The 26,448-nt window shown below is 38.4% G+C and overlaps 1 protein-coding gene across 3 annotated transcripts in view; it reads left to right on the forward strand.

The window, feature by feature from the left end:
- The window catches only part of LOC127426146 (transcription factor EB-like), a 57,990-nt gene that overhangs the window by 27,388 nt on the left and 4,154 nt on the right, over window positions 1–26,448 (forward strand). For all 3 annotated transcript variants that reach the window (XM_051672718.1, XM_051672720.1, XM_051672721.1), the window contains 7 exons: window positions 7,032–7,297; window positions 14,260–14,547; window positions 15,939–16,031; window positions 20,252–20,369; window positions 22,152–22,208; window positions 22,930–23,005; window positions 23,151–23,298. In XM_051672718.1, the coding sequence (XP_051528678.1) occupies window positions 7,097–7,297; window positions 14,260–14,547; window positions 15,939–16,031; window positions 20,252–20,369; window positions 22,152–22,208; window positions 22,930–23,005; window positions 23,151–23,298 (981 nt within the window). In that variant the 5' untranslated portion in view covers window positions 7,032–7,096. The remainder of the gene's footprint in view (window positions 1–7,031; window positions 7,298–14,259; window positions 14,548–15,938; window positions 16,032–20,251; window positions 20,370–22,151; window positions 22,209–22,929; window positions 23,006–23,150; window positions 23,299–26,448) is intronic.

A 26,448-nucleotide genomic window follows, 5' to 3' on the forward strand; every position in this document is an offset into this window, starting at 1 on the left:
ATCTCTTTCTGTCCTTGTTAGAGCCAGTTGTCCTTTGTCTTTGAAGACTGTAGTGTACACCTTTGTATGAAATCTTCAGTTTTCTGGCATTTTCAAGCATTGTATAGCTTTCATTCCTCAAAAAAATTATTGACTTACGAGTTTCTAGAGAAAGCTGTTTCTTTTTTGTTGTTGCCATTTTTGACGTAATATTGACCTTAAGGCATGCCAGTGTATTGCATACTGTGGCAACTCAAAAACAAACACAAAGACAATGTTAAACTTCATTTAACGAACCATATAGCTTTCAGCTGTGTTTGATATAATGGTGAATGATTTTCTAGTACCAAATTAGCTATTTAGCATGATTACTCAAGGATAAGGTGTTGGAGTGATGGCTGCTGGAAATGTGTCCTCTCTAGATTTAATCAAAAATTACTTTTCAAATAGTGATGGTGCTGTTTTTTACATCAGTAATATCCTGACTATACTTTGTGATCAGTTGAATGCCACTTTGGTGAATTAAAGTACCAATTTCCTTCCGAAACAGCAAAATCTGTTCATTATTCCAAACTTTTTGCCGCCAGTGTATATATGTGCAGTTGAAGTCAGAAGTTATATACACCTTAGCCAAATACATTTAAACTCAGTTTTTCACAATTTCTGACATTTAATCATAGAAAACATTCCCTGTCTTAGGTCAGTTAGGATCACTACTTTATTTTAAGAATGTGAAATGTCAGAATAATTGTAGAGAGAATTATTTATTTCAGCTTTTATTTCTTTCATCACATTCCCAGTGGGTCAGACGTTTACATACACTTTGTTAGTATTTGGTAGCATTGCATTTGAATTGTTTAACTTGGGTCAAACGTTTTGGGTAGCCTTCCACAAACTTCTCACAATAAGTTGGTGGAATTTTGGCACATTCCTCCAGACAGAACTGGTGTAACTGAGTAAGGTTTGTAGGCCTCCTTGCTCACACATGCTTTTTCAGTTCTGCCCACAAATTTTTAATCAGATTGAGGACAGGGCTTTGTGATGGCCACTCCAATACCTTGACTTTGTAGACCCATTTGATACCGAGCTTTAACTTCCTGGCTGATGTCTTGAGATGTTGCTTCAATATATCCACATAATTATCCTCCCTCATGGATGCCATCTATTTTGTGAAGTGCACCAGTACCTCCTACAGCAAAGCATCCCCACAACATGATGCTGCCACCCCCCATGCTTCATGGTTGGGAATGGTGTTCTTCGGCTTGCAAGCCTCAGCTTTTTTCCTCCTAACATAATGATGGTCATTACAGCCTAATAATTCGATTTTTGTTTCATTAGACCAGAGGACATTTCTCCAAAAAGTAAGATCTTTGTCCCCATGTGCCCTTGCAAACTAGTCTGGCTTTTTATATGGCAGTTTTGGAGAAGTGGCTTCTTCCTTGCTGAGCAGCCTTTCAGGTTATGTCGATATAGGTCTCATTTACTGTGGATATAGATACTTGTCTACCTGTTTCCTCCAACATCTACACAAGGTCCTTTGCTGTTGTTTTGGGAATGATTTGCACTTTTCGCACCAAAATACAGACATCTCTAGGAGACAGAATGTGTCTCCTTCCTGAGCGGTATGATGGCTTCATGGTCCCATGGTGTTTATATTTGCGTACTATTGTTTGTACAGATCAGCATGGTACCTTCAGGCATTTGGAAATTGCTCCCAAGGATTAACCAGCCTTGTGGAGGTCCACAATTTTTTTTCCTGAGGTCTTGGCTGATTTCTTTTGATTTTTCCATGATGTCAAGCAAAGAGGCACTGAGTTTGAAGATAGGCCTTAAAATAAGGTTTTCTCTTTTAGATTTTCGGAGAATCAACACTCTTGATTATTATAACACAATAGAGGAAGGAACAGGCTGCTGTGTAGCCATGCACCGACACTGTCTCAAAAATTGTCTGTCTCATAAAGAGCTGTCTGAGTGTCAGCCAGGGGAGTGTTAAGTATGAGCATGAATCCTTAGAAAATGCCGGAGAAGTTGGTTATAGCATGTTTTATACTAGCATGGCTATAGTCTGTTACCCCAAAGAAAGGGTGTCACTAAAATGAGGAACAAAAAGTGTGGGTGTATTTTTGGTTTCGCTTGCCTCTCTGCCTTACTAGACAGGATGGGTGGTAAATCAGGTTGGGCAGAGGAGTCAACATAGTTTGGTTCTTTGCCAGACCCCTGCACACCCTTCCTTTGTAGGTTACTGTTGACCCTTTGCTGTCTGCTGCTGAGGTTAACCTATATTTATAGGCTATTTGTCTGTGAGAGTACACTTTAGGATTTAAAGGTATAGTTCATCCAAAAATGAAAATTCTGTCATCATTTCCTCTGGGGTTGTAGTTAACTGGATTGTGCATAATCTCCAGCTTCAAGATGAAACTCAGCAATGCACCAGGGAGGAAAAGCTGTCAGTTGGTCAACCAGCTTCACCAGTAGTTTTGCTGGTGAACAACATGGCTGTGCACTAACCAGCACCAGCCAGCGTAAACCAGCATAGACCAGCACAGGAATTGCATGTTGGTGTGGCTGATCTTTTGTGCTTAGTAATATACTGAATGCTATGAAACTTTGTAAGCATTTAGGTTTGTGTATTTGTGAGTAGTGTGGCTCACTTTTTTACTCTTCAAATGAAATAAAAGAGATTCTATTTTTTCCTCCTTTGATGTGGAGATGCCATTTCCTTGGCTACTGCAACAGTGGGTACTTTGATAGCAGGCTGCTTTGGATCTATTTCCATTGGGGCAGTGTATGTCTGGCATTCAGCGATGGATGGAGTGGGAGAGTTCAGCAGCAGAGCCGCGTCACAATAGAGGGTGGTGTACCCACAGAGCAGGGTCAGTTTACGCCGAGTGTATGCATCAGTTTGTTCAGAAATGCTCTCCTTGATGCAACAATGATACGAGATACAGATTTAAGTCAAAATGTATTCAGCTAAAATCAGTCTGTGCTTACCAAAATTTGAAGTACTGCCCCCAGAGGGTGAAGCTGGAGGTGTTGTTGAATGAATGGGCACGTTTGAGTATATTTTACTAACCATATGCCCTATACCAAACCCCATCCCTAAGATTAACCTTCAGTGGGGTTAAAATGTAATCTTAGAGGGAAAATGTAACCTCTGAATCTCGGTGATCATTGATTATGTGAACGCGATTGCTTCCTGGTTTCCATGGAACCAGAACCTGTGTCTCTGAGGCTGCTTGCACAACGCGCTATCAGTGGTGCCACAGGAAAAGGTGAACACATTTGAATTGGTGCAAAAATGTCTGATGGGAGATGGAGCTTGTTAGTAACTCGACTGAATGTGGTTTTAGTCATGACAACTCTCTGAAAGTTTTAGCATGTTAATGTGGGTATCACATTTTGATAGGATATTGGTCTTGGCAGACTAGATCTGCTACACTGCAAAGTTAGTATGGAGACTTGCTACAGCTAGAACATACACAGACATACTGAGTTGAGCATGTGGACATGCTGATGCTGCTGCACAAGTAGAAAAACACAAGACATGCTGCATCAAACATGTATGACATGCTGCTGCACAATTAGACATAAATACAATCCCCATGTAGCAGATATAGACATGTGGAGGTGGACGGTTTCAGAGAAAACTCTCGCAGCATGCTGCAGTGAAACCGGCTTACCGGTTAATTGGCTATCCAATTACACATCAAAGGACCTGTCAGCTTGCACCTTGTGAGCCGATTGGCTTGACATATCACATGTGAGCGAGCTGATTTGCAAACACAAAATAAATCCAAATAAGCTTGAGCCATTCAGAGTTTTATGCCTGAACTTAGTCATCGATGTCAGGGTACCGGAACATTCTGTAATGACATGTTAACTTCTCATGTGATCATGTTGCTAGAACGAGAACGTCCAACTCTGGCTATTCAGTGGTATTTTGAGCAACATTCAAGCTATATCAGTTTTCATTTGAAGAACTGAGAACTATTAAACAATTATTTCTGGCAATTAGTAATTATTATACCACGGGTCTGTTGAATGCTTGATTCTGATTGGTTCACGGACGTTCTTAGGTGTGCAATTATTTTTCAAGGAAACGCACGGCTATAAAGTAGTTCCAGGTCTTGACCGCGTAACAGTTCCATATCACTTCAGAAAATTATTTCAGTTATTTTCTACAGGCTACCACAACAAAGTAACCAGTTAAAACAAAGACATTGGTTAAAGTTAATCGGTTAAGAACGTCAAACAATGTGTAAAATATCCTACATTTATTACAATTTCGGTCAAAAGAGCCCTCGCACTCCCTCGTCTCCCCCGCACTTACACACTCGTGTGCACACACACTAAGTCTCGAGTCGCGACCGACAAATAGAGCTGCACTCCCGCAATGTGATCAATACAACAATTTCTATTATCCGAAATAACTTTTAATGTTTCAGTGTATTTCGCCCTAATCAGTCTTACATAGCTATAGTGGAAGCACCGCACTACCCCTCCCCCCGTTTCACTTTCACACACACACAGAGAGAGAGAAAGAAAAGCAGTGCATCCTTCGTTACTAATTCTAACGTGACATTTAGAATTAGCAACAAAGACTTGAGCTGTATTAAAACTAGATACACTTGATTAATACAACAGTTTCTATATTATATGAAATATCTCTGGGGAAAACCAATCGACCTAGTGGTCGATAAAACAGCTGAATAAATTTGTGAAGGTGTGACCCAAGCCATATCTAGGGATTACAATATCACAGAGGCTTGGGCCAGCATTTAGAAACCACTCACAAAGTCTTAGCTACCACTTAGCAACCACTCAGAACACCCTATCAACCGCATAGCAACACACTACAAACCACTCTGTAAAAACCAAACTGTACAAAGCTAGTTACTAATGCAGCTCACATCCAAATTTGCCTCACAAATTTCTAAATCAAGAAATCCACCAGGTTAACTGGTGCTGGTCCAGTTCTGAGTCCCAGTCTGTTATGACTCCGTCCAGCTGTGGCCCCTCTCTTTGCGAGACAGCCCGTCCCAAACCACTGTTCTCCTGGAACTGAGTCAATCGCTGGCCACTGCCCTGGTGACAAAGCCTGAAAGCATCCACTGACCAGTGTCAACCACAAAGCTTGCAGTGTGTGTCACCCCCTCCACCACTGAAATGTACACTGTGGGCTAAATACTGCTTCAGTGCCATCTCAATAGGAGCTGCTTTGCTTATTGTACCTCTAATACAATAAGCTTTTCTCCATAGCCAGTCTGCCTGCGTCTCTGGCTCCACCCCATGGCTATGTACATTATAGATTGTCATGTGTGTCTCTGTGACATCGGCTGGGATGGACTGGCCATATGGAGCACCAGGACTATTCCCTATGGGTCGGTCGACTTGTGGGTCGGCTGTCAAAACTTCATGTATACACAATGTAAATAGAAATGGATGTTATTTAAATCATACAATAAAAGTCAAGTTAATCAAGTCAGTAAGAAAGCCCTAAATTTTAATTGTAAGGCTGTTGTCACCTAGGGTTTCCTTACAACCACCTGCAGGCCTCAACTGACTTCATCCAACAGTGTCTAGCTCGCATACTCAGCACAGCATCTTTCTCAATAAGTAAATCTAAATTCCACTTCCTCCTTTGGAGTGTTTGTATCCATACCTCACAATAACAGCAAAGTCATTCTTGTTTGCATATTGGCCTGTAGCAGCCAGAAAAGAGGAACTCCTCCACATAGGGACTCCCCATCACTGCAGAAGAGACAGGGTGTGGGCTGTTCTGTAGTGGGGCGAGAGACATGGGGTGAGGATGTTTTGGAGGTGTTTCCAAATTGAAAAGGCCACTCACATGATCTTAAAAAAAAAAACCCACCTGACCCTCACATGACTTCCCCAATCTCACTGAGTTGCATCTTGCAGCTGGAGATTATGTACAATCCAGTTAACTACAACCCCAGAGTAAATGATGACAGAATTTTCATTTTTGGATGAACTATACCTTTAAATCCTAAAGTGTACTCTCACAGACAAATAGCCTATAAATATAGGTTAACCTTCGCAGTAGACAGCAAAGGATCTTTACATTTGCATCGTATTAATTCAGAGTATGACTTTAAAGAGATGCCATAGGTTGTTCATATTCTTATGGGCAACCTGAGGAAACCTGAATGACACTGAATAATAATAAGCCATGATATATTATTATCTGCAAACATCATATCATGGTTAGATTTAAAGTTTTGTGGATAGTGAAAGGCACATACAGTACTCAAAATGCTTTGTTAGTTGCACACAATTAATTCTTTTCTATTTTAGGAAGTGCCAGGCTGCATATTTATTCGTTTGCTGACTCTTGCGTACATTTTGTTCTGTTCTTCATTTTAACTGTGGGGTTTATATTAGATTTAGTGGAGTCTAACAATTATTTGGACACTTAAAGGGATTGTTATCCCCAAAATTAAAATTCTATCATTATTTATTGGCAACTTCTGTTGTTTCAAACCTGTATAACTTTCTTTCTTCCTTCCATGGAGCATAAAAGGAGATGTTAGGCAATATGTTAGTCTAAGTCACCATTCACTTTCATTGCATCTTTTTTCCATACAATGAAAATGAATGTTGACTGAGGCTGTCATTCTGCCTATCATCTCCTTTTTCATTTTCATTTTTGGATTAACTGTTCCTTTAAGACACAATGTATGAACATTACGGGACCAGTTGTTTAAAGCCAGGTCATTGCAAAACCGCTCAAAAAAGTCAAGTTAGTTCTGAGAAAAGCTCTAACATAAATTTTTGCAGATGCCGCTTTGCTATTTTGTTATTCAATGCAATAAAATTTATGATGTGTGATTTGTGTGATTTAAGAGATCAAAAACTTTTTGGGGCTGCTGTTTGTAAAGTAATAGTCATCAAATTAGGTCATGAAGTAGACTGTTCTTATTGCATTACTAGTGTTTTATTATTATAGAGCAATATGCATCCACACTCAAGTATAATTGCTTGTATCCATATACTTCACATTTGCTAAATCTAACTCACCTTTTCCTTCACAGACACCCCAGCTCTCTTCGGGCTGGACTGCGCTGCAGCAGCAGCCCGCCCCCCGCGTCCCCCAGCCATGTCGTCACGCATTGCCCTGCGCCTACAGCTCATGCGGGACCAGATGCAGCAGGAGGAGCAGCGGGAGCGGCAGCAGCAACAGGCACTAGCCATGCATTACATGCAACATCGCATGCCAGGCCCACCTGCATCCTCACCATCCATCAGTGCGCCAACTCACTTCCAGGCACCCATGCAGGTTCCTGTGGAAGTCCTAAAGGTATGTACATCTGCAGCCTGTGTGTGGATTGTTAAATGCCACATGGAATATTGGTTAACTCCCTTGGATTTTTTAGTTTTCTGATTCCATGCTGAAGTGTAGTTCACTATAGATTCTGTGACCACATTAAAGTGAAAGTTCACCCAAAAATAAATATCTGTCATCATTTACTCACCCCCATGTTATTCCTAACTCGTATGACTTTCTTGCCTCTGTGGAACACAAAAGATAAGGTTTTGAAGAACCCTTAGTTACTGGGGCTGTCAAGCTCCAATATGACAAAAAATAGAATTTAAAAAAAAGCTATAAAAGTGGTACATACAACTCATGCAGTATTTCAAGTCTTCTGAAGACTGAATACGATAGCTTTGTGTGAGGAACAGATCGAAGTTTAAGTTATTGCTTATCACAAATCTTCCACTCCGCTGCAACGCTCAACTCATATATGGCAGCATTGATATCAACGACATTTCAGAATCAGAATCGAGCTTTGTTGCCAAGTAGGCTCACACAAACACACACACTGAATTTGTGTTTTGTGATAGAAGCTTCCAATACACACAGAAATACGGCAGTAAAACACAGAATAAAAAAATAAAATCAAGTAAAATAAAATAATATATAGAAGTACACAAAAAGACAGAATGCACTTTTTTCAGATATGCTGCAAGGGGAAATGTGCTGGAATTTGAATTTGGTCACAAGACATGCAAGAGCCTATGGCATTTGGCATCAATGATGTTGCCTCTCCATTCTGTAGTCTATTTTAGAGCTTTGGCGCAAGGGGAAGATTATCAGTGAATAACGAATTAAATATCAGTCTGTTCCTCATTTAAAGCTATTGTATGGCTTCAGAAGCTTGGAATACAGTGCACAAGACATATGGACTACTTGTTTAATTCCTTTATGATGCTTTTTTCTCATTTTGGAGCTTAACAAACCTTTTACACTTTCATATGTAAATATTTTTCAGAAAATCTACTTCTGTGTTCCGCAGGAGAAATAACTATTCCTTTAACCAGTATGAGTTTGAATCAGTTCACAAACTCACAACCTGTCTTCAGCCTGGGCCCTTTTTCTGCTTTTGATTATAAATGTGTTGCAAAGACTAGGTGTTTGTGAAAATACTTTATTAAGCCTTATTACTGATTATGAATGGGATACACCCTCTCCCAAAAATCTCCCCAAATGCCAAAATCTGTCTAATGATAGTGCATGTCTGTGTTCAGGAGTATGAATGAACTCCCCCATAAAACCCTAATCCTGCTTTCCATTGGGTAGTCTAGTGCTGTGGACACCCTAGTGGTCCCAACAGGATGAATAAATTCTAAGGAGTATATGAAGACCAAATTAGGCAAGATTAGGTACTCCAGTAATCTTCTCTCGTGTTGCGGCAGCCTGGTCTTTCTGGAGAAAGAGTAGTGGTCAAAGTCCAGAAGTCAGTAGGTTGTGCAGGACTGAGCGCTGGATTACATTTCAACCAAGATCAAAAAGAAAGGAATATTTGTAGAAGAATGCGGTGGAAAGACAGCCAGGTAAGAGGAAAAAGGCAGAAATGAGGGGCAGATAGAAACTTGAGTTCGGGCGCAAGTCAGACTTAACTCACAAAAAAATTCACTTGAGACTTGGACTTCAAATTAGATAAGGCTTTATGTCTTCAACGAGAAATATTTTCTCTGAATATCGCAGCACTGTCCAGATACAAGGGAGCCTCTCATGCAACTGTTGCTTTTTATTGTGAAAATGTGCATCATTTGCTAATTTTTTTTTCTAGGAAATCCCTAAAAATAATATGTTTTTAAAAATATTATATATAATTGTCCTGCAACAGGTTTATACAACAACCTGCATCGTAATAAAATAAAAAAATAAGACTTAACTTTGACTTGACCTTGAAAATTAATATGTTTCTATCTGATACCATGGATATTTTTCTGCATTCTTATCAGTTAAATGTAAAGGCGGCAACTCAGTGTTTAGTGCCTGCATGTGCACACATGAATTCTAAGTGTGGGCATGAGTGTGTGACGTTCTGAAACTGTACTGCACCTACAATAATTCATTCGATTTTCAGGATGTTTTTTAACATCTTAGTGTAAAATAAAATCTCTGATTCCACATGAGTCGCCATAGGCATGTGGACACATGGGAAAATTGTGAGAATTTTTTTTTTTTTTTCTTTTAGAGCCTGACTATATAAGCCTGATATAAGAAAATGGCTTGATTGCAGTTGTCTCTGCATATTAAGCTGAGAGACGAGAAAGTATTTTAACAACAAAAATGACACATTTCAGCTTCAAAAGTTTTTAGACAGTTAATAAAGGTTGTGCAATTAAAAAATGTCTGGATAGCAGATTTTTAAGAGTCTGTACATGTAGTAGCTATCATATCTATCACCCAGGCTCTGAATAGACAGTAACTAAGATTGCATCAGAGGCTCTATTCTTAATTCAGTTACTTGTTTAACAATGATGTGGTTGGTAGGCGACTATAAACACTTGTGTTAAAGTTTCTACAACTGCCTCCAAGGTAATAATCTCTGTCAAATAAAACTGAATAATTCACACTCTGTGTCAGATTTCAGGAAGGTTAACATGGTTCAAAACAGACCTTTTTGCATAAGTCAAATACCCATTTTATTCAGATCAATGTAGTGAAGTTTGAAGGGCTCTAATGATTATTTGAATAGCTCTTCATTATGTTTTTTGGGGCCATATTACAGAAACATCCTCCATCAAAAGTCTATAATCCTATCTGATCTGTTTAGTTCAGTTAGGAAACTTGAACTTGTCAGATCTTAAATTAAGACTTAAGATAATACAGCACATGAAGAGTAAGTGGCATTAACTTGTGCCACTCACATATTGTTACTACCCTATCATGCAACCAGCCATGTGTCACCTTTGCATTAAGCAACAGTAGCTCCTGTTTTACACAGTGCCATATACTTTAGCTGGACAGTAAAGCTGCTAACATTCCTAGGTTTAATAAAAGTATTGTATGTGATAGGGATGGGCATTTTGGTCATTTTGTCTACTCGAGTAATCAAACTAATTACTATGTCATACGTCTTTGGCTGCTGCATTGTGTCTCGTTGTTCCAACGTCTATTCATTTAACATAGGCTGTTATAATGTAGTCTGTTACAATAAGTACATAAGAGGGCATAATCAAAATATAATGCATCATATTTTGTCATTATGTGAAGATCCCCTGGTCAATGCAGTGAAACAATGCTCAGAACGTGTGTCTCTGTTCTTCCTTCAGGTTACCGTAATAAGCTTAGTAAGTGCGCACCTCTGTTTCTGAGCCATGTATCTGCAAACCATGGTTTCTGTGACGCCATAATCAAAAAGCAGTGTTAAGTTAAAAATAGTTTTGAAGACCCTGCATTCTGTTGCATTCAGCTGTGCTCCATCTAGATGTTTGAAAGAAAGATTTTGCCTTGTGTGTGTGTGTGTGCGCTTCTCCAGAGTGTAGAGCGCTGTCTCTGCCTCGGACATAGAGTTTGTTGCTGTGATGATTCATGCTTCCTCCCATTTAACTTGGAATTTTAAACATCATACTGGGAAAACTGCAATGGAACGCCACTTTATAATGGACTTACAACTCGTGCAGAAATCTTCAGCTCTGATTTCATTGAGATGCAGGTGTTTCACGCAAACATGTCGGCACTGTGGGAGATTTACGGTCAATGATAAACCTTCACTTGAATTAAATAATTTACATTAATGAGTCAAAGTTTCTACATTATATGACAATAAAACCTGTTTAGCAAACGTGTGCAGAGACAGATGTTCAAAACACGGTGGATTAAACTTTCTTTTGATTATCATAAACCTGTAGAACAAATGTTAGCATTGCAACATCATTTATCAGTTTGGTTGCCATGAGACGTCTCTGTTGACAATCAAGGTACTGCTGAAAATGACAACTTTTAAAGTAGGTAAAATTGTGCCTAAATGATTTGCATGCGCAGAGTGAGATTTGTGAAAGCGTAAATCAACAGAACGTTTTGTAAAAGTGTACATCAAGTTGCAAGCAGAAGAAACAAATTATTAGCAATACTTTAATGCTTTACATAAGTGTAATTCATGTGTTGTGAATCTTTAATTCCATATTAACACAAAGTAAAAGTGGTCTGTATTCTTCTGACTGTTTTTGTGCCTAAACATGGCCAAACAGACCTACAATCAGCGATATGCAAGCAAAGAAAGGGTGTCACGAACAGCAAAACGTATTGACCGCTTAGAATGACTTGTGTTTGTGGCATAAATATTTTCCAGAAAGAATCCGATATACACTGTTCTGTCTTCCCTTTTGTTGCGTTCACACGCACAAATTTCTCACTGAAAAGAGTTTTGCAAGCTTGAGGGGGAAGGCGGGTCTACTACCTGCTTCTAGTAACCAATCAAATGAGATTTTCCTTGACCAGTTTATTCTGACCTGATTGGTTTAATAACGTGACGGACAGCGTCTTCATAAGGCTCAGCTTCTTTCCTCTCGAGGGTATCTATCCTCTCGTAAATATTAAACTGAAATATTAATACATACACAATCTTTTATTGTGAGAGTAAAGTTGAGCAGACACCGTTTATTGATATAAATATGATTCTCAATCTTGTTTCTTCTTGTTGCTGTTCATTAAATTAATTAAATTTTAATTACTTTGTATTATAATTGGCATGGCAAATGGTTGGATGGAACTTGCTGGTATCGTAGAACTACTGGAATTCTAGAAAAGAAAATGATATAAGTAAACTCTATTTATCTATCTGTTCATAGAGTTTCATTTTATATGGCTTACTTTATTAATCTTTTTTCTAGCATGCATTCTATGATACCAGCTAATTCATCAAAATGCCTTGCCAATGATAATTAAAAGTAAATACAATTAAAATAGCCTAATGAAGTCACAAGAATTCAGACCACATTTACTTTGTGTTAATATGAATTTGCAAATTCACAACACATGAATTACATGTAAGAAAGCATTAAAGTATTACTAATATTTTTTTCTTACACTTGCAACTTCATTTACACCTTTACAAAACCTTCTGTGCGTAAGCCATTTATTTTTACACTTGCAATTTGATTTACGCTTTCACAAATCTTACTCTGCGCATGCACATTTTTCTATCATGCTTGTAATTTCATTTACACTTTTACAAATCTTACACTGTGCTTGCAAATCATTTAGGCACTATTTTACCTTCATAACCCTCTTTGATATGTAGTGTATAGCTGTCAGGTTGTTGTCACTGAATTTTTAATTCAGTGAAAAGTCACGTCAAGCATTTTAATTTTCGATCATCGTTTTCATGATCGATCATTGCTGTCACTTCCGAGTACTCGGGTACTCGAGCACTCATGCCCATCCCTAGTATGTGATATAGAGCTGTGTTTATGTGTGAGGTTCTTCTGTAGCCACAAGTAATCATCTGTAATTTCACTTTAAAAACTGAGAGCAACTGACCCTACCCAAAATGCCCTCTGCATAGCCTGCATGGAGGCATTTAACACCAGGGAAATGCCCTTTCAGACAGTGTCCCAAGTTTACAGCTTGTGTGCATAAATTAGAGTCCAATATCTTTCACTAGTGTCAGCTATAAAATTTTGACTTGCTTTACCATGTTTTTGTTCTTTAATCTTTCAGTTATGCACAAGTGATAGGACGAAGGTTGCATAAGTTGACAGCTTTTATCCACTAATCCTGTGGCTTGTTTAGGAGGGTGGAATGCTGACAGTGGAGCTCAAATAAAATCTGTTGTTTTAATCTAATATTTTAAGATCTTATACATGTTGTATGTTTATTGTCATGTTTTTATCACATGTTAGTGACTTTAAATACTTAAATCCTACACTAAATGGCCAAAAGTGTGTGGATACCCAACCACCAAATCCATTTATGATTGTTGAACATTTAATTTCAAAACCATTGGCATTAAAATGGAGTTGGACCTCCGTTTGCTGCTATAACAGCTACCACAGGCTTTCCATTAGATGTTGGAACATGGCTGTGGAGATGTGCTCCCTTTCATGCACAAGAGGTCAGAGGTCAGGCACTGATGTCGGGCATTGCTGTTCCCATTCAACCCAAAGGTGTTCAGTGGAGTTTAGGTCTGGGATTCCTTCCCAGACTCAGTAAACCATTTCATTATGGACCTGGCTTTGTGCACAGGAGCTTTAAAATGCTGGAACAGAAAAGGGCCTCCACAAACTGTTCCACAATGTTGTAAGCACATAATTCTCTAGAATGTAATTGTTTGCCATAGCATTAAGATTTGTCTTGACTTAAATTGAGGGATTTGGAAGAAAACGGGGGTGCCCACATACTTTTGGCCATGTAGTGTAATTTCATTTCATCGCAGAACATCAATGACGCATATTGTCAAATGTCAGTTTGTGTAGTGAAGCACTCAGTGAAACACAGTCTGGCTTTGAAGTAAAAGAATGGGGCTAGTCCGGTCAGACCTCACCCCCAGTCTTAACCTCCATCAGCAGGTGTCTGTGTGATTGAATGAACTCCTGGAGACTCATCCAGTGCACCCCATACATGCCTAGATTTAAACCCCACAGTTGCATAAGTTTCTGCGACTGCAGTTTTTTCCTAAGATTTAACTTGCTGTGCTTGAAGGCTTATGTGTAGTAGTTACTGAAAAACATTGTACCTCCCTTGGAAGAGCAAGTCATGAGACAAGTCATTGTTCAATGAAAACATGGTCAATGTTTTTATTCTACTTTAATTGCATTCTTATATATATATATATATATATATATATAGATAGATAGATAGATAGATAGATAGATAGATAGATATATATAGATATAGATATATATTTTTTTTTTACAAATTCTTTTATAACAAAATCATGTGTCTTCTATTTCACAGTGGTTGAGCATTGTGCAGATCTTGCTAATAAGGCCTCATTGTCTCATTATCTGACCTCTTCATGTTTTAAGGTGCAGACCCACCTTGAGAATCCCACAGACTACCACATCCGACAGTCTCAGCGGCAGCAAGTCAAGGAATATCTGTCCACTACCTTTGCCTCCAAGCAGACTGTACATGCCATAGCAAGCTTGGCTCAGCCTTCTCCACCCACAATGGCCCAGGGTCAGACAGGAGCTGCCCCACCACCCCTTCCTTCTCCATGCATGCGCACAGAGCAGCTCATAAACTCTGCTGGGAACAGCGCCCCCAACAGTCCCATGGCCATGCTAAACATCAGCTCCAGCCATGAGAATGAGGTATACATTTTATGTTTCGTAGCATTAAAGCAATAGTTTACTAAAAATAGTTTACATAATTTACTCACCTTCTTGTTGTTCAAAAACCCATATGACTTTCTTTCTTTTGCAAAAGACTCACTTTAAAGCTTGAAAAACACCCAAACGTATCATAAAAGCAGTCCATCATGTACCAAGTGAACATGCAAGCCACTGTGCACGAGTTTCTCTTAAATCCCAAAATCGATCTTGCAGCCCTCCACTACAACAAGAGAAAATCACTCACATTTGCAACCAGATTTCGCACTATGTGACTCAAATGTATATTGGCAACTGGCTGGTAAATGTTTACATTTCACTCACCAGTAATTGTGTAGTATAGTGGTGGAATATTCTATATCCTTTCACTGCATGTTGAGAGCAATAGTTGTTACGTGTAATGCGTGTCCAAAGACGAGATCCACGCGACCCATTTGTCATGGAATAATGTCTCTTTTAATACTCTTCCTGTTCTCTACAGTCAGTTGTCTATCAAAAATAACAAAAAATAAACATTTAATTCTAATCATTCTAATCAGGAAATCAGGTAATCTGTAGCAATACCCAGCCCTTAGTGACCAGCCAGTGCAATTAAAATATACACTTTCACTCAGATATTTATATACATTTTAACCAAAAGTCTTGATGGTTTGGTGGAACATTCTTGTGAATGTCTTTACATGCTTTAAATGAACACTTTTCCAATAACATATTTTCCCATTACAGCACAACATCATGATTCATTTTGGTGTCACAACATGTTTATTTTACAGTTTTCAATCTATTACAGTTACATATTTAGCACCATAGTTTGTTGCTCTTTCAATTCACTGAAACCTGAAGTTCATCAAATGCCATGTTCTTGCTCATCTCTGAGTACACCATGCCCTTTTTTATTTTCTCCATTTCTCACCTCCGGTGTTGTTGGTGTTATTTGCCTAGGTGCACACAAAGGTCAGGGTGTTAACTAACTTAACTCCTTTGTCATTGGAGTTTAAGTGGCCAGTTATGGCCATAGAGGTATAATTACAGATTAAAGAGTGACAGGGAACCCACAGGATGGCCCTTTGGAACTGAGCAGACTTTGGTCCTTTATTCCTTCCTGTGCGCTCTCTGCCACCAAATACAATGGAAGGATGAAGTGAATGTGTGCTTGTGGGATTATGTCCATAGTGCTATTGAGTGGAATACATTTTCATCAGTAATTTCTACTCATTCTGTCTAGTCATTTTATACTATTCTAGACCATTTATAAAGAAGAATTATTTTAATGGAAAATGTACAGTAAATTTACTTTGTAAAATGCAAACGTACCAAGTTTCTAGATCGTGTGATTTAAAACAAGTTATCCTTATGTGTTTGTTTTTGGGTAGATGGATGAGGTTATTGACGACATCATCAGCCTGCAGTCAAGTTATGATGACATCCAGGCTTATATTGACCCCGTGGTGCAGATGCCAAACACAGTAAGTAAAAGTCTCGCTCAGTTTAGGCCTTCTAGTCTGTGACATTGCTGCCTATAGCTAATGTAAAAAGTTGAATCCCAGAATGTACAGTAAGTGGAAAACTGAGTGAATAATTCTTGTTTATGATGCACAGACTGCATCTTATTGCCACTGAATAGGTCTACTTTGGAAACCCCCGCAACCTCTTACTTTGACAATGGAGGAATTATGCTCTTTTTTATGAGGGTTACAGGGATGAAATGCATCTTTGTTGTGATCACCAAAAGTCAAGTCTAATTATATCAAAGCACCGTCTCGGTAAAATGATGCAAGTGTTTTGCTCTCATCCAACATCAAAACAACTTAATTTCTGGGAGAACTTTGCCTGTGGATGTTTTTCTAACTTTTTGCATATCTGATTTAATAAATAACCAATATTAAGCCAATTCCAGCTTCCTTCAGCCTGCCTGGGGGGAAATGTTTGAAGTATTTTCAAGTGTTTAATTGACATACATTTTTGACCTGATTCACTAAAGGCCGAGCAAACAGAGCAGACATTGCGTTCGGAATCCGGAAAGTGGTCACACTGTGCTTTTTATTTAAAGTAACTGCTCAACATTAACAATTAAGCCACACTCAGTTAGAGTTCAACTTGTTTACAAGGCATTTTGTAAAGGTGGGGAAGCAGGAGAGGGGGGAGGTTTTGGAGAGAGAGAAGGCTGGGTAGGGGAAGCTGAAAGTCCAGATAGGGGAAAGTTCAGTGTTTAGTGTTTAGGAGAAAGTAAAATAGAGATGATCCTGTTGTGGCTCGGGTTAGTCTCTCTGGAGAGGTTGAAGAAGAGGAGGGGGAGAACAGCAAGTGTGTGCAACCATGAGAGATTCAGAGGCCAGTATGAAAGATACGAATAAAATGTATGCCATCGTGGAGGTTCTCGATGGGGAGAAGATTCAGCTGGTAAGGCAGTAGAAAACGGTCTTTTATCCATCACTCTCATTTCTCCAAGCCAGGCTTGGTTAGGAAACGGGCAGGTGGGGTTGTTGATTTCAGTGACTTGCCTCTGCGAAATGTACTGTGTTTTCCTGGAAGCTAAAAAGAATGGAAATAAGAACAAATGCCTTGGGCACTTTAAAGTCACTGGTAACCTTGTCACACAGCCATGCACCCTGTTGCTCATAGCCTGTTGTGCTTATGTGTATTTGTGTGTATTTGTTAATGGTTTGTTGTTTATGGTTGTTGTTTAGGTGGAGTACAATTCTAAGCTGCAGTGTATACAACATAGCGTGTCCTTTTTATAGAGTATTGAGTGAATGTGTGGAGTGATTGACTTTGCTATTGATCAGTGTGTTGTTGGGGATATGTTTCCTATTGTGATTATTGATCTTTGGTTCTAGCTGCTCTGTGGGTTTCTCAGCATGTTTGAATGGACTTGGTCATCTGCATGTTGTGTTTAAGGAGGGGAGGAATCCTTTTACCCATAAGAAAGTGCTAATGCTTGTTTTGGTTTGGAGATATGTTGAGGCATCTTCTGTTACCAGAAACACCTTTAGTTTCCTGTCTTAGGGTTGAATGTAGGCTGATTGCAGTAATAGAGCGATATATCAGCCAGGCCGATAAATCAGTAGATATTTTGCCATTTTGAGATTATCGGTATCAGCCAATAACCATGCACAATTAGCCAATCAACAGAAGCGTCCCTTCTGTAAGTCTGATAATTGTTACGATAGGGTACACTTTAGTTTAGACACCACACTTCCATATTACACATCTCTTACACTGGGGTGCAGGTTGGAGCACAGTTTTTATTTCCAAGTATTCTTTGTGAAATTAGTAAAAATGACAATTTAAACAACTTTACAGCTCAAATAATACATGAGTTTTGACAGAACAATTAATGTTAGTGCTTTTATCAAATTATATGCTTTACATTTCTGCCTTTAAACCCTACAAAAATTGGCCCCATTCACTTCCATTGTAAGTGCCTCACTGTAACCTTGATTTTTGCTTTTTTTGAATGGGGGGACTAGTCAAAATCATTTTTGTGGTAATCAACGTTATGCCACAAATGCTGTCGATTGAGCTTAACTTTATTGAACTCAGAATATTCCTTTAATTAAATTGGATAAGCCTGTACCACATACATATCGCAACTATACCCTCATTAGTTGACCACTAGTTGATTAGTTATACTTACCCAGTATCTCGCTGTTTTTCCCTACTGATCCTTCCTATATGCTAAGATATTCCTTGGTGAATGAAACTGTTATGCTTGTCTACAGAATGATTAAAGGCCTAATCCTGGTGGTTTTATAATACAGGCTTTGAAAAAGGCAAAGCATTGGAGCTGTATGTGGCAATCAGACTTTATGTAAAGTTCTCAATTTAGAGTTGATGTGAATGAAGAGAATCACCCACTTTGCTCAATATTTAGAGGGGAATTCAGTAAGAATTAATCGTGCTTGCTGAAAGCTATGTGCTTTAAGTGCCAGATTCACACAGAAATTATGCAAATTAGGCCAGTGCACAAACATGGCCACAAAATCTATGCAGAATGCAATTTGCCTGGTGGAGGACGCAGCCAACCACCACGATCTAGCACACTTTTGCGGTACTGTACAGCATCACTCCACTACTGTGATCCAGACACCTGAATCAACTCTTTAACATGCTGAAAGGGCACTTGACTACACTGCTCATCTGTATATATTCCAGGTTATAATGCTTTATCCATAATATGATCATCAAGTGATGGAATACTGCTGCCATGATCACTAGGAAATGTACATAAACATCTCTTAAATCCAGTTTAGTGTACCACCAACTTTCCATGGCCAGTAATAGTGCGATGTTAAATGTACCAGGCAAATAGTGTGGAGTTTAGTGAGTATATATATATTTTTTTAATTGCAGAGTTTGCACTGAAAAGAATGACAATTACTTATACTCACAGCGCAGTGCTCTTTCAGAAATTAGCGCCTGGTAAAACTGGATTGAAGGTGATAACTGAATAAGACGAAGGGTTTTGCGCTGGCATACCGAACATTAAATGTGGCATAACTGTTTAGTGAATTCGCCCCTTAGTGTGTAAAACTGTTTTTTAGAAGGGCATTAGAGGTTTTAAAGGTCAGGAGAGACACAGGGGTGAAGAGGTGGGGTTTAGACATAACTCCTAATGAGACTGCTGCAAAGACTGCCTCTGACCCTGTTGGCCATGTCTCTGCTTTGATCACTTCTATAGTACTCTTTGATCAGTGATTAAAAGCCTCTCAGGATGAAATTCTTAGCATCAAAAAGGGGTCAAACACCTTGATAATGATTTGGAATCATTGTCGTTGCTTATCAGGATGCAGCATTCGAGAGATTGTATGGAGTGAGTTCACACCCTCCCTCATCCTACACGTTCTCTTAGTTTATCTTAGCATTTGAAATGCTTAATGAGCTGTTTCTGTTTTCTCTGTATATATCACTGCAGTATGCTCGGTAGAATGACTGATCGGAGCAAAAAGTGTAAGGTGTAACGAGCTTGCAGCATACGATGTCCCTCTCCGCCGCTGTCTTTGTCGGCACCGTGCTGGCTTTTTACTGTTGATTTGTGTTTGTTTGGCATTGTGCTTCACAGTAGCGCTCGTGATAAGGTATCTGAGGTTTCCGTTACCTGATTCATCTGTCACAGCTCATTAGAAGCCCAGGGCTGCCTTGCTCACAATTATACTGCAACACTGAGATGGAATATAAGATACATCTGGTGTAAAACAATAAAGTGGCTGATAAGAAAGAACAGTGAATCATTGTCAATCATTTCTCTCACTCCAGGAGCAATAGCCGAGTGTGATATTTTCTTGCATTTTATCCATATGTTATCTCTAGCATTTATGGCTTTGCTCTAAAGATAAGCTGAGTGTTTATTGGGCTTCCAGTGATTGTGATAATTTACCAGGATTACGCTGAATATGGCTTCGTAAAAATGCCTTTTAGGACAAACTAGCTGAATCTTCTCCTGCAAGGACAGTAAAGCTTGCTCTCTCAAATATAGTTGCTAATGAAGCGCAGTAGCCCTCAAATATAGGATGAAAATCATCATATGCTTGCAAGAATTTTAAAATAGTTGTAAAGTAACTGTGCTCTTGATTTGTAAGTTGAATTGTTTGCCATTGTTTCTCATAAGTAGTATGATTTACTTGAGGAACATGCTGCTATAGTCTTTCAACTCACTATGCATCACATTTCTTTTTGTGCCCTGTAGCTCCCACTGTCTAGCAGCCACTTGGATGTGTACACAGGGCCAGGAATGACCGGAGCAGCGATCGCCATGACCAGCAACTCCTGCCCTGCCAACCTAGCCATCAAGAGAGAGATGTCAGGTAGAGTCAATCTCATCTGTACCATACAAAACATATACACTACTGTACACACAGACACAGCTGTTAGAAATCACAAACTGGCATATTGCTATCCACTGGCATATTGCAGAAGTTACAGGGTTTTCACTGTCAAGGAAAACCTAAAATAGGGATTTCCACACCAATAACATTCATGAAAATTAGGTACATAAAAAAAATAAAAAATAAAAAAAAAAAATAATCATGGACATTTCTATATTGAATATAATTGTTTTCAAGGTATGCTATGCTCTATAGCATTTCATTGGCTAGAAATGGCTCTTTGTGAGTGTTATATATTTTTAAAAATCCTTATCCGGTATTTCAAACGACTGAAAAAATCATTGAAATTCATTGGTCCAAATGCAACCTGAAGTTAGGTATAGGAGCTTATACCCTTTCAGACATTTTTCAGTCAAGTTGTCATCCTTTAAATCCAGCGTTTTCAATCAGGGGTCCCAGAAGTCACACTAAGTGGTTTGTGGAGAAGATATATAAAGCATAGAGTTCTATGTCATTTAAAACTATTAACTAATTTCTTACTTTCTAGCTAATGATCTGTTTAAGGAATATTCCAGGTTCAATACAGGATAAGCTCATATGTGCTCATAATGATGATTACCACAAAATTAATTTCAACTTTCCCCTCCTTTTCTTTAAAAAAAGCCACAATCCGGGTTACAGTGAAGCACTTACAATGGAAGTGAATGGGGCCAGTCTGTAAACGTTAAAATTCTCACTGTTTTAAAACTATAGCCACAAGACATAACCAATATGCGTGTTGACATGATTTTAGTGTGATAAAATTGCTTACAAACCTTTTCTGTATAAAGTTATATCCAATTTTACAACTTCAGAACCATGACAACGTAATGTTGTACACCCTAAAACCCTAAAGCAACAATTTAAAAAAGCTTTACAGCTCAAATAATACACAAGTTTTAACAGAAGAATTAATTTAAGTGCTTTTATTAACTCTTAAGCTTCACATTTCTGCCTTTAAAACCTCCAAAGAAAATTTGCCCAATTCACTTCCATTGTAAGTGCCTCACTGTAACCTCGATTATGCCACAAATGCTGTCGATTGAGCTTAACTTGTATTAAACCCAGAATATTTCATTATCATTTTGAGTAATCGTATAGTATGAAGGAAAGCTTACGCTTTCTAATATAATTATTGTGTTTCTACTCCAGATTAAGATGTAATAATTTAAACACTGGGTGATGTAATCATTTAAATGCTTTTCATTATACTTTAGTACATAAAACTAACTAAAACAAAATGTGTATCTGGAACAAAGTGATTTAAAATATGGAGCAGGTCACATATAATGTAATGTTAGTTAATGTTATTAGTAAAAGTTACTATAAAGTGTTTCCAAGAAAATTTGTCTTTTTGTTTTTATACTGGGGGTCCCTGAGTTGGCTAAGAGTCTGACTGGAGGGGCTAGGTCTGTTAAGTTTGAAAACCATGCAAAGCATAATTTCTTAACATCTTTAACATCTTATAATTTCTTGAAATACTAGCCTAAAATAAATAACATACAATATAAAACAGTGAGCATAAAGAACACTGCTTCAAAACGAGTATTTGAGAAATCGTGATTACGTAACCCTACTGGATAAACTTTAAGCAATTTTTTTTATACTGCTTCAAGGCATTGTCACTTATTGTCATCATTCAGACAGCATTTGCATGTATAGCAAGCAAAACATGTTTGTCATCATAGTTGATGATCATTGTTGCCTTATGTTTTTACCCAGATTCTGAAGCCCGAGCTGTAGTTAAAGAGAGACAGAAGAAAGACAACCACAATCTGAGTGAGTATGCACTACTTTTCCCTCATTTCTCTCAGTTTACAATCCTTCACAGTTTAAAGTACACTAGCTCTGCTTTTGCACTGCCATTGACACCCCCTGTCACCACCGTCCCTGGGTAAATTCAGCTGACAGCGCACTACACTTTGGTGTATCATTAACTCGGCAGATCCTGCTGCCTTGGCATTAAAATGTAATTGCCTGTGACAATTTGCAGGTATTGGAGTTGTACAATAAGCTAGCAATTCTGCTAAGCTTTGCTAAGCTTGGCCCTTTCCCAAGTACATCAGTTTAAGATGGTATATAGTGCTATAACTTTTGCATTATAAACGCTTTGCTAGGAATGCAGCAATTATTGCGTGAGAGCATGCAGTAGTACGTGTAGTATTGCCCAGAACTGGTCACCTCATTAAGCAACCCTCATTAAGAAAAGTTTTTGCCAGAAGACAGATTATAACAAGTATCTTTATAATGCCCAAATGAAAGCCAATGTTGGCCTTAATCAATAGGTCACCATGCTGTAGAATAGACAGTCTGTAATGTAACATTTAATATAATTCATAATATTCTATTCTGTGCTAGTTATGAGTTTAGAATGTGTTTAGTGTAGCTGACAAATTACTCTTGAATATGCAGCTAATATAAAGTGTTATAAAGCATGCTAATACTACTACCTTAATCATGACTATTGCAATACTAACAACCTCTCTACTTTTTCCTCTAGTTGAAAGGAGGAGAAGATTTAACATTAATGATCGAATTAAGGAGCTAGGCACCATGATCCCCAAAGCCAATGACTTGTAAGTTTGCATTCATTTGAACACTTTATAGTAATTTAATCCAGACCAGATGTTAACTTTACAAGACATTTCTTCCAACTGTATGGAGGTGCAAGTTTTTTTTATTTTTTATTAATAAGCACTTGACGCTCTGAAATGTGTTCAGGGATGTGCGCTGGAATAAAGGCACTATTTTGAGGGCCTCTGTGGATTATATTAAACGCATGCAGAAGGACATTCAGAGAACCAGAGAGGTGGAGAATAACTTCAGGAGGATGGAGATGGCCAACAAACAGCTGTGGCTTCGCATTCAGGTGATGAACATTCATTCTACACAATCACATACTGTATGAGTGACACGTATGTGTTATAAATAGCAGATCTTATGGACAATAAAATGTGTTTTAACTATGACATTACTGCTACATTTAGAAGTACATTGTAGCTAGCATCACTCTGGCATCAACGCGGCATTTATGATTTAGCAGGAGCATGAACTGGATCTGCTCAGATCTTGTGTTAGCATCAAGTGGCCTGCATGGTAGAACAACTGTTTGTGAAGTTCATGGCAAACGTGTGAAAAAACGTTTCAGTTTTGTCTGAGGCAGTCTAGTTCAAATTAATGACACTCTAATATCTGTCGAATTGTGGTTGGCTGTTGTATTTGTCGATCAGAATGTTTCTGTCTAATAAAGTGAAACAATGCACAACAACTTTTTCCAAGTAGGTATAGCTGCAGCCTGGAGATATGGGGGCGGAAACTCCAAAAGAGGGCGGGGTAACTCTATAAGGGGGCGTGGTTACTCAAGGGGGTTGGGCCAACTCCAAAAGGAGAGGGACACTTTCACACACAGACAGGGTTAGGAAAAGGGTTAGTTTGGGGGCTCTTTATATTTTTACTGGCAGTTTGAACTCCCGCCCCTTTTTGGACCTCGGCCTGCAGATATCCGTCTTGGTTCCGGAACAAATTTTCCTAAAATAATAATAAAAAAAAAAAAGGTTTTCATCGAATGCTTCATAAAAGAGTTCTAAGCCATGAACCAAACTAACCAGCTCAGAGGTGAATCACAACATTATAAAATTTGATTTGAAGCAAAAAAGTAGGCAAAGGACAAGACTGTTTACTTACCGTCTTTCAACTACAAATACAATCCCACAAAGCATTGCAAATGATGTAATTGAAATTAAAACAGTAGAAAAAAATACAAAACTACTGATTTAAAGTTTTTGATTGTAAGTATACAATCCATGCCATCTCTTGCAGAGCACCCTGTTCTTCTATTCTAATCTTTTCTATTTGCAAAAGTAATGTTTTGGAGTCTAAAATGTATTTTTCCTATTGACGCACTAAAGCTGAAGATATAAATAACCATCTTAAGACAAATGTTCTTTGAAACATCTTAAGTGCCTAAAACTTTTGCACAGTACTGTGTGTGTGTATATATATATATATATATATATATATATATATATATATATATATATATATATATACACTGACAGCCAAACGTTTGGAATAATGTACAGATTTTGCTTTTTTGGAAGGAAACTGGTACTTTAATTCACAAAAGTGACATTCAGCTGATCACAAAGTATAGTCAGGACATTTTACGATGTGAAAAACAGCACTATCACTATTTGAAATAGTCATTTTTGATCATTTCCAGCAGCCATCACTCCAACACCTTATCATTGAGTAATCATGCTAAATTGCTAATTTGGTACTAGAAAATCACTTGCCATTATATCAAACACAGTTGAAAGCTATTTGGTTTGTTAAATGAAGCTTAACATTGTCTTTGTGTTTGTTTTTGAGTTGCCACAGTATGCAATAGACTGGCATGTCTTAAGGTCAATATTAGGTCAAAAATGGCAAAAAAGAAACAGCTTTCTCTAGAAACTCGTCAGACAATCATTGTTTTGAGGAATGCTTGAAATTGCCAAAAAACTGAAGATTTCATACAAAAGTGTACACTACAGTCTTCATAGACAAAGGACAACTGGCTCAAACCAGAACAGAAAGAGATGTGGAAGGCCAGATGTACAACTAAACAAGAGGATAAGTACATCAGAGTCTCTAGTTTGAGAAATAGACGCCTCACATGTCCTCAGCTGACAGCTCCATTGAATTCTACCCGCTCAATACCAGTTTCATGTACAACAGTAAAGAGAAGACTCAGGGGTGCAGGTCTTATGGGAAGAATTGCAAAGAAAAAGACACCTTTCTCCCAATTTGGAATGCCCAATTCCCACTACTTTGTAGGTCCTCGTGGTGGCGCGGTTACTCACCTCAATCCAGATGGCAGAGGACAAGTCTCAGTTGCCTCCGCTTCTGAGACCGTCAGTCCGCGCATCTTATCACGTGGCTTGTTGTGCGTGACACTGCGGAGACTCTGCATGTAGAGGCTCATGCTACCTTCCGCGATCCACGCACAATTTACCATGCACCCCATTGAGAGCGAGAAACACTTAATCGCGACCACGAGGAGGTTACCCCATGTGACTCTACCCTCCCTAGCAACCGGGCCAATTTGGTTGCTAAGGAGACCTGGCTGGAGTCACTCAGCACACCCTGGATTCGAACTCGCGACTCCAGGGGTGGTAGTCAGCGTCAATACTCACTGAGTTACCCAGGCCCCCCTAGAAGAAGCCACTTTTGAAACAGAAAAACAAAAAGAAAAGGTTAGAGTGGGCAAAGAAACACAGACATTGGACAAAAGATAATTGGAAAAGAGTGTTATGGATCTTAACCCCATTGAGCTTTTGTGGGATCAGAAGCGTGGGGTAAAATGTCACCTGAGTATTTGGACAAACTGACAGCTAGAATGCCAAGGATCTGCAAAGCTGTCATTGCTGAACGTGGAGGATTTTTTGAGGAGAACTCTTTGAAGTAGTTTAAGAAGTTCTGAACAATTTTTTCAAATTGTAATAGTAATTTTTCACATTATTAATGTCCACTTTAGTGAATAAAAGTACCAATTTCTTTCCATAAGAGCAAAATCTGTACATTTTTCCAAACTTTTGGCCTCCAGTGTGTGTGTGTGTGTATATATATATATATATATATATATACACACACACACACACACACACACTACCGGTCAAAAGTTTTGAAACACTTATTCTTTATTCCTTTTTTTTTATTTTTTTTTATTTTTTTTTTTTTTTTCACATTTTAGAATAATAGTGAAGTAATCAAAACTATGGAATAACATAAATGGAACTATGGGAATTATGTTGTGACTAAACAAAATCCAAAATAAATCAAAACTGTGTTATATTTTAACATCTTCAAAGTAGTCACCCTTTACCTAGAATTTGTAGACATGTACTCTTGACATTTTCTCAACCAACTTCTTGAGGTATCACCCTGGGATGCTTTTTAAACAGTATTGAAGGAGTTCCCATCTATGTTGGGCACTTATTGGCTGCTTTTCTTTATTATTTGATCCAAGTCATCAATT

This window comes from Myxocyprinus asiaticus, chromosome 35, assembly GCF_019703515.2.
Source record: "Myxocyprinus asiaticus isolate MX2 ecotype Aquarium Trade chromosome 35, UBuf_Myxa_2, whole genome shotgun sequence".
Lineage (NCBI taxonomy): Eukaryota > Metazoa > Chordata > Actinopteri > Cypriniformes > Catostomidae > Myxocyprinus > Myxocyprinus asiaticus.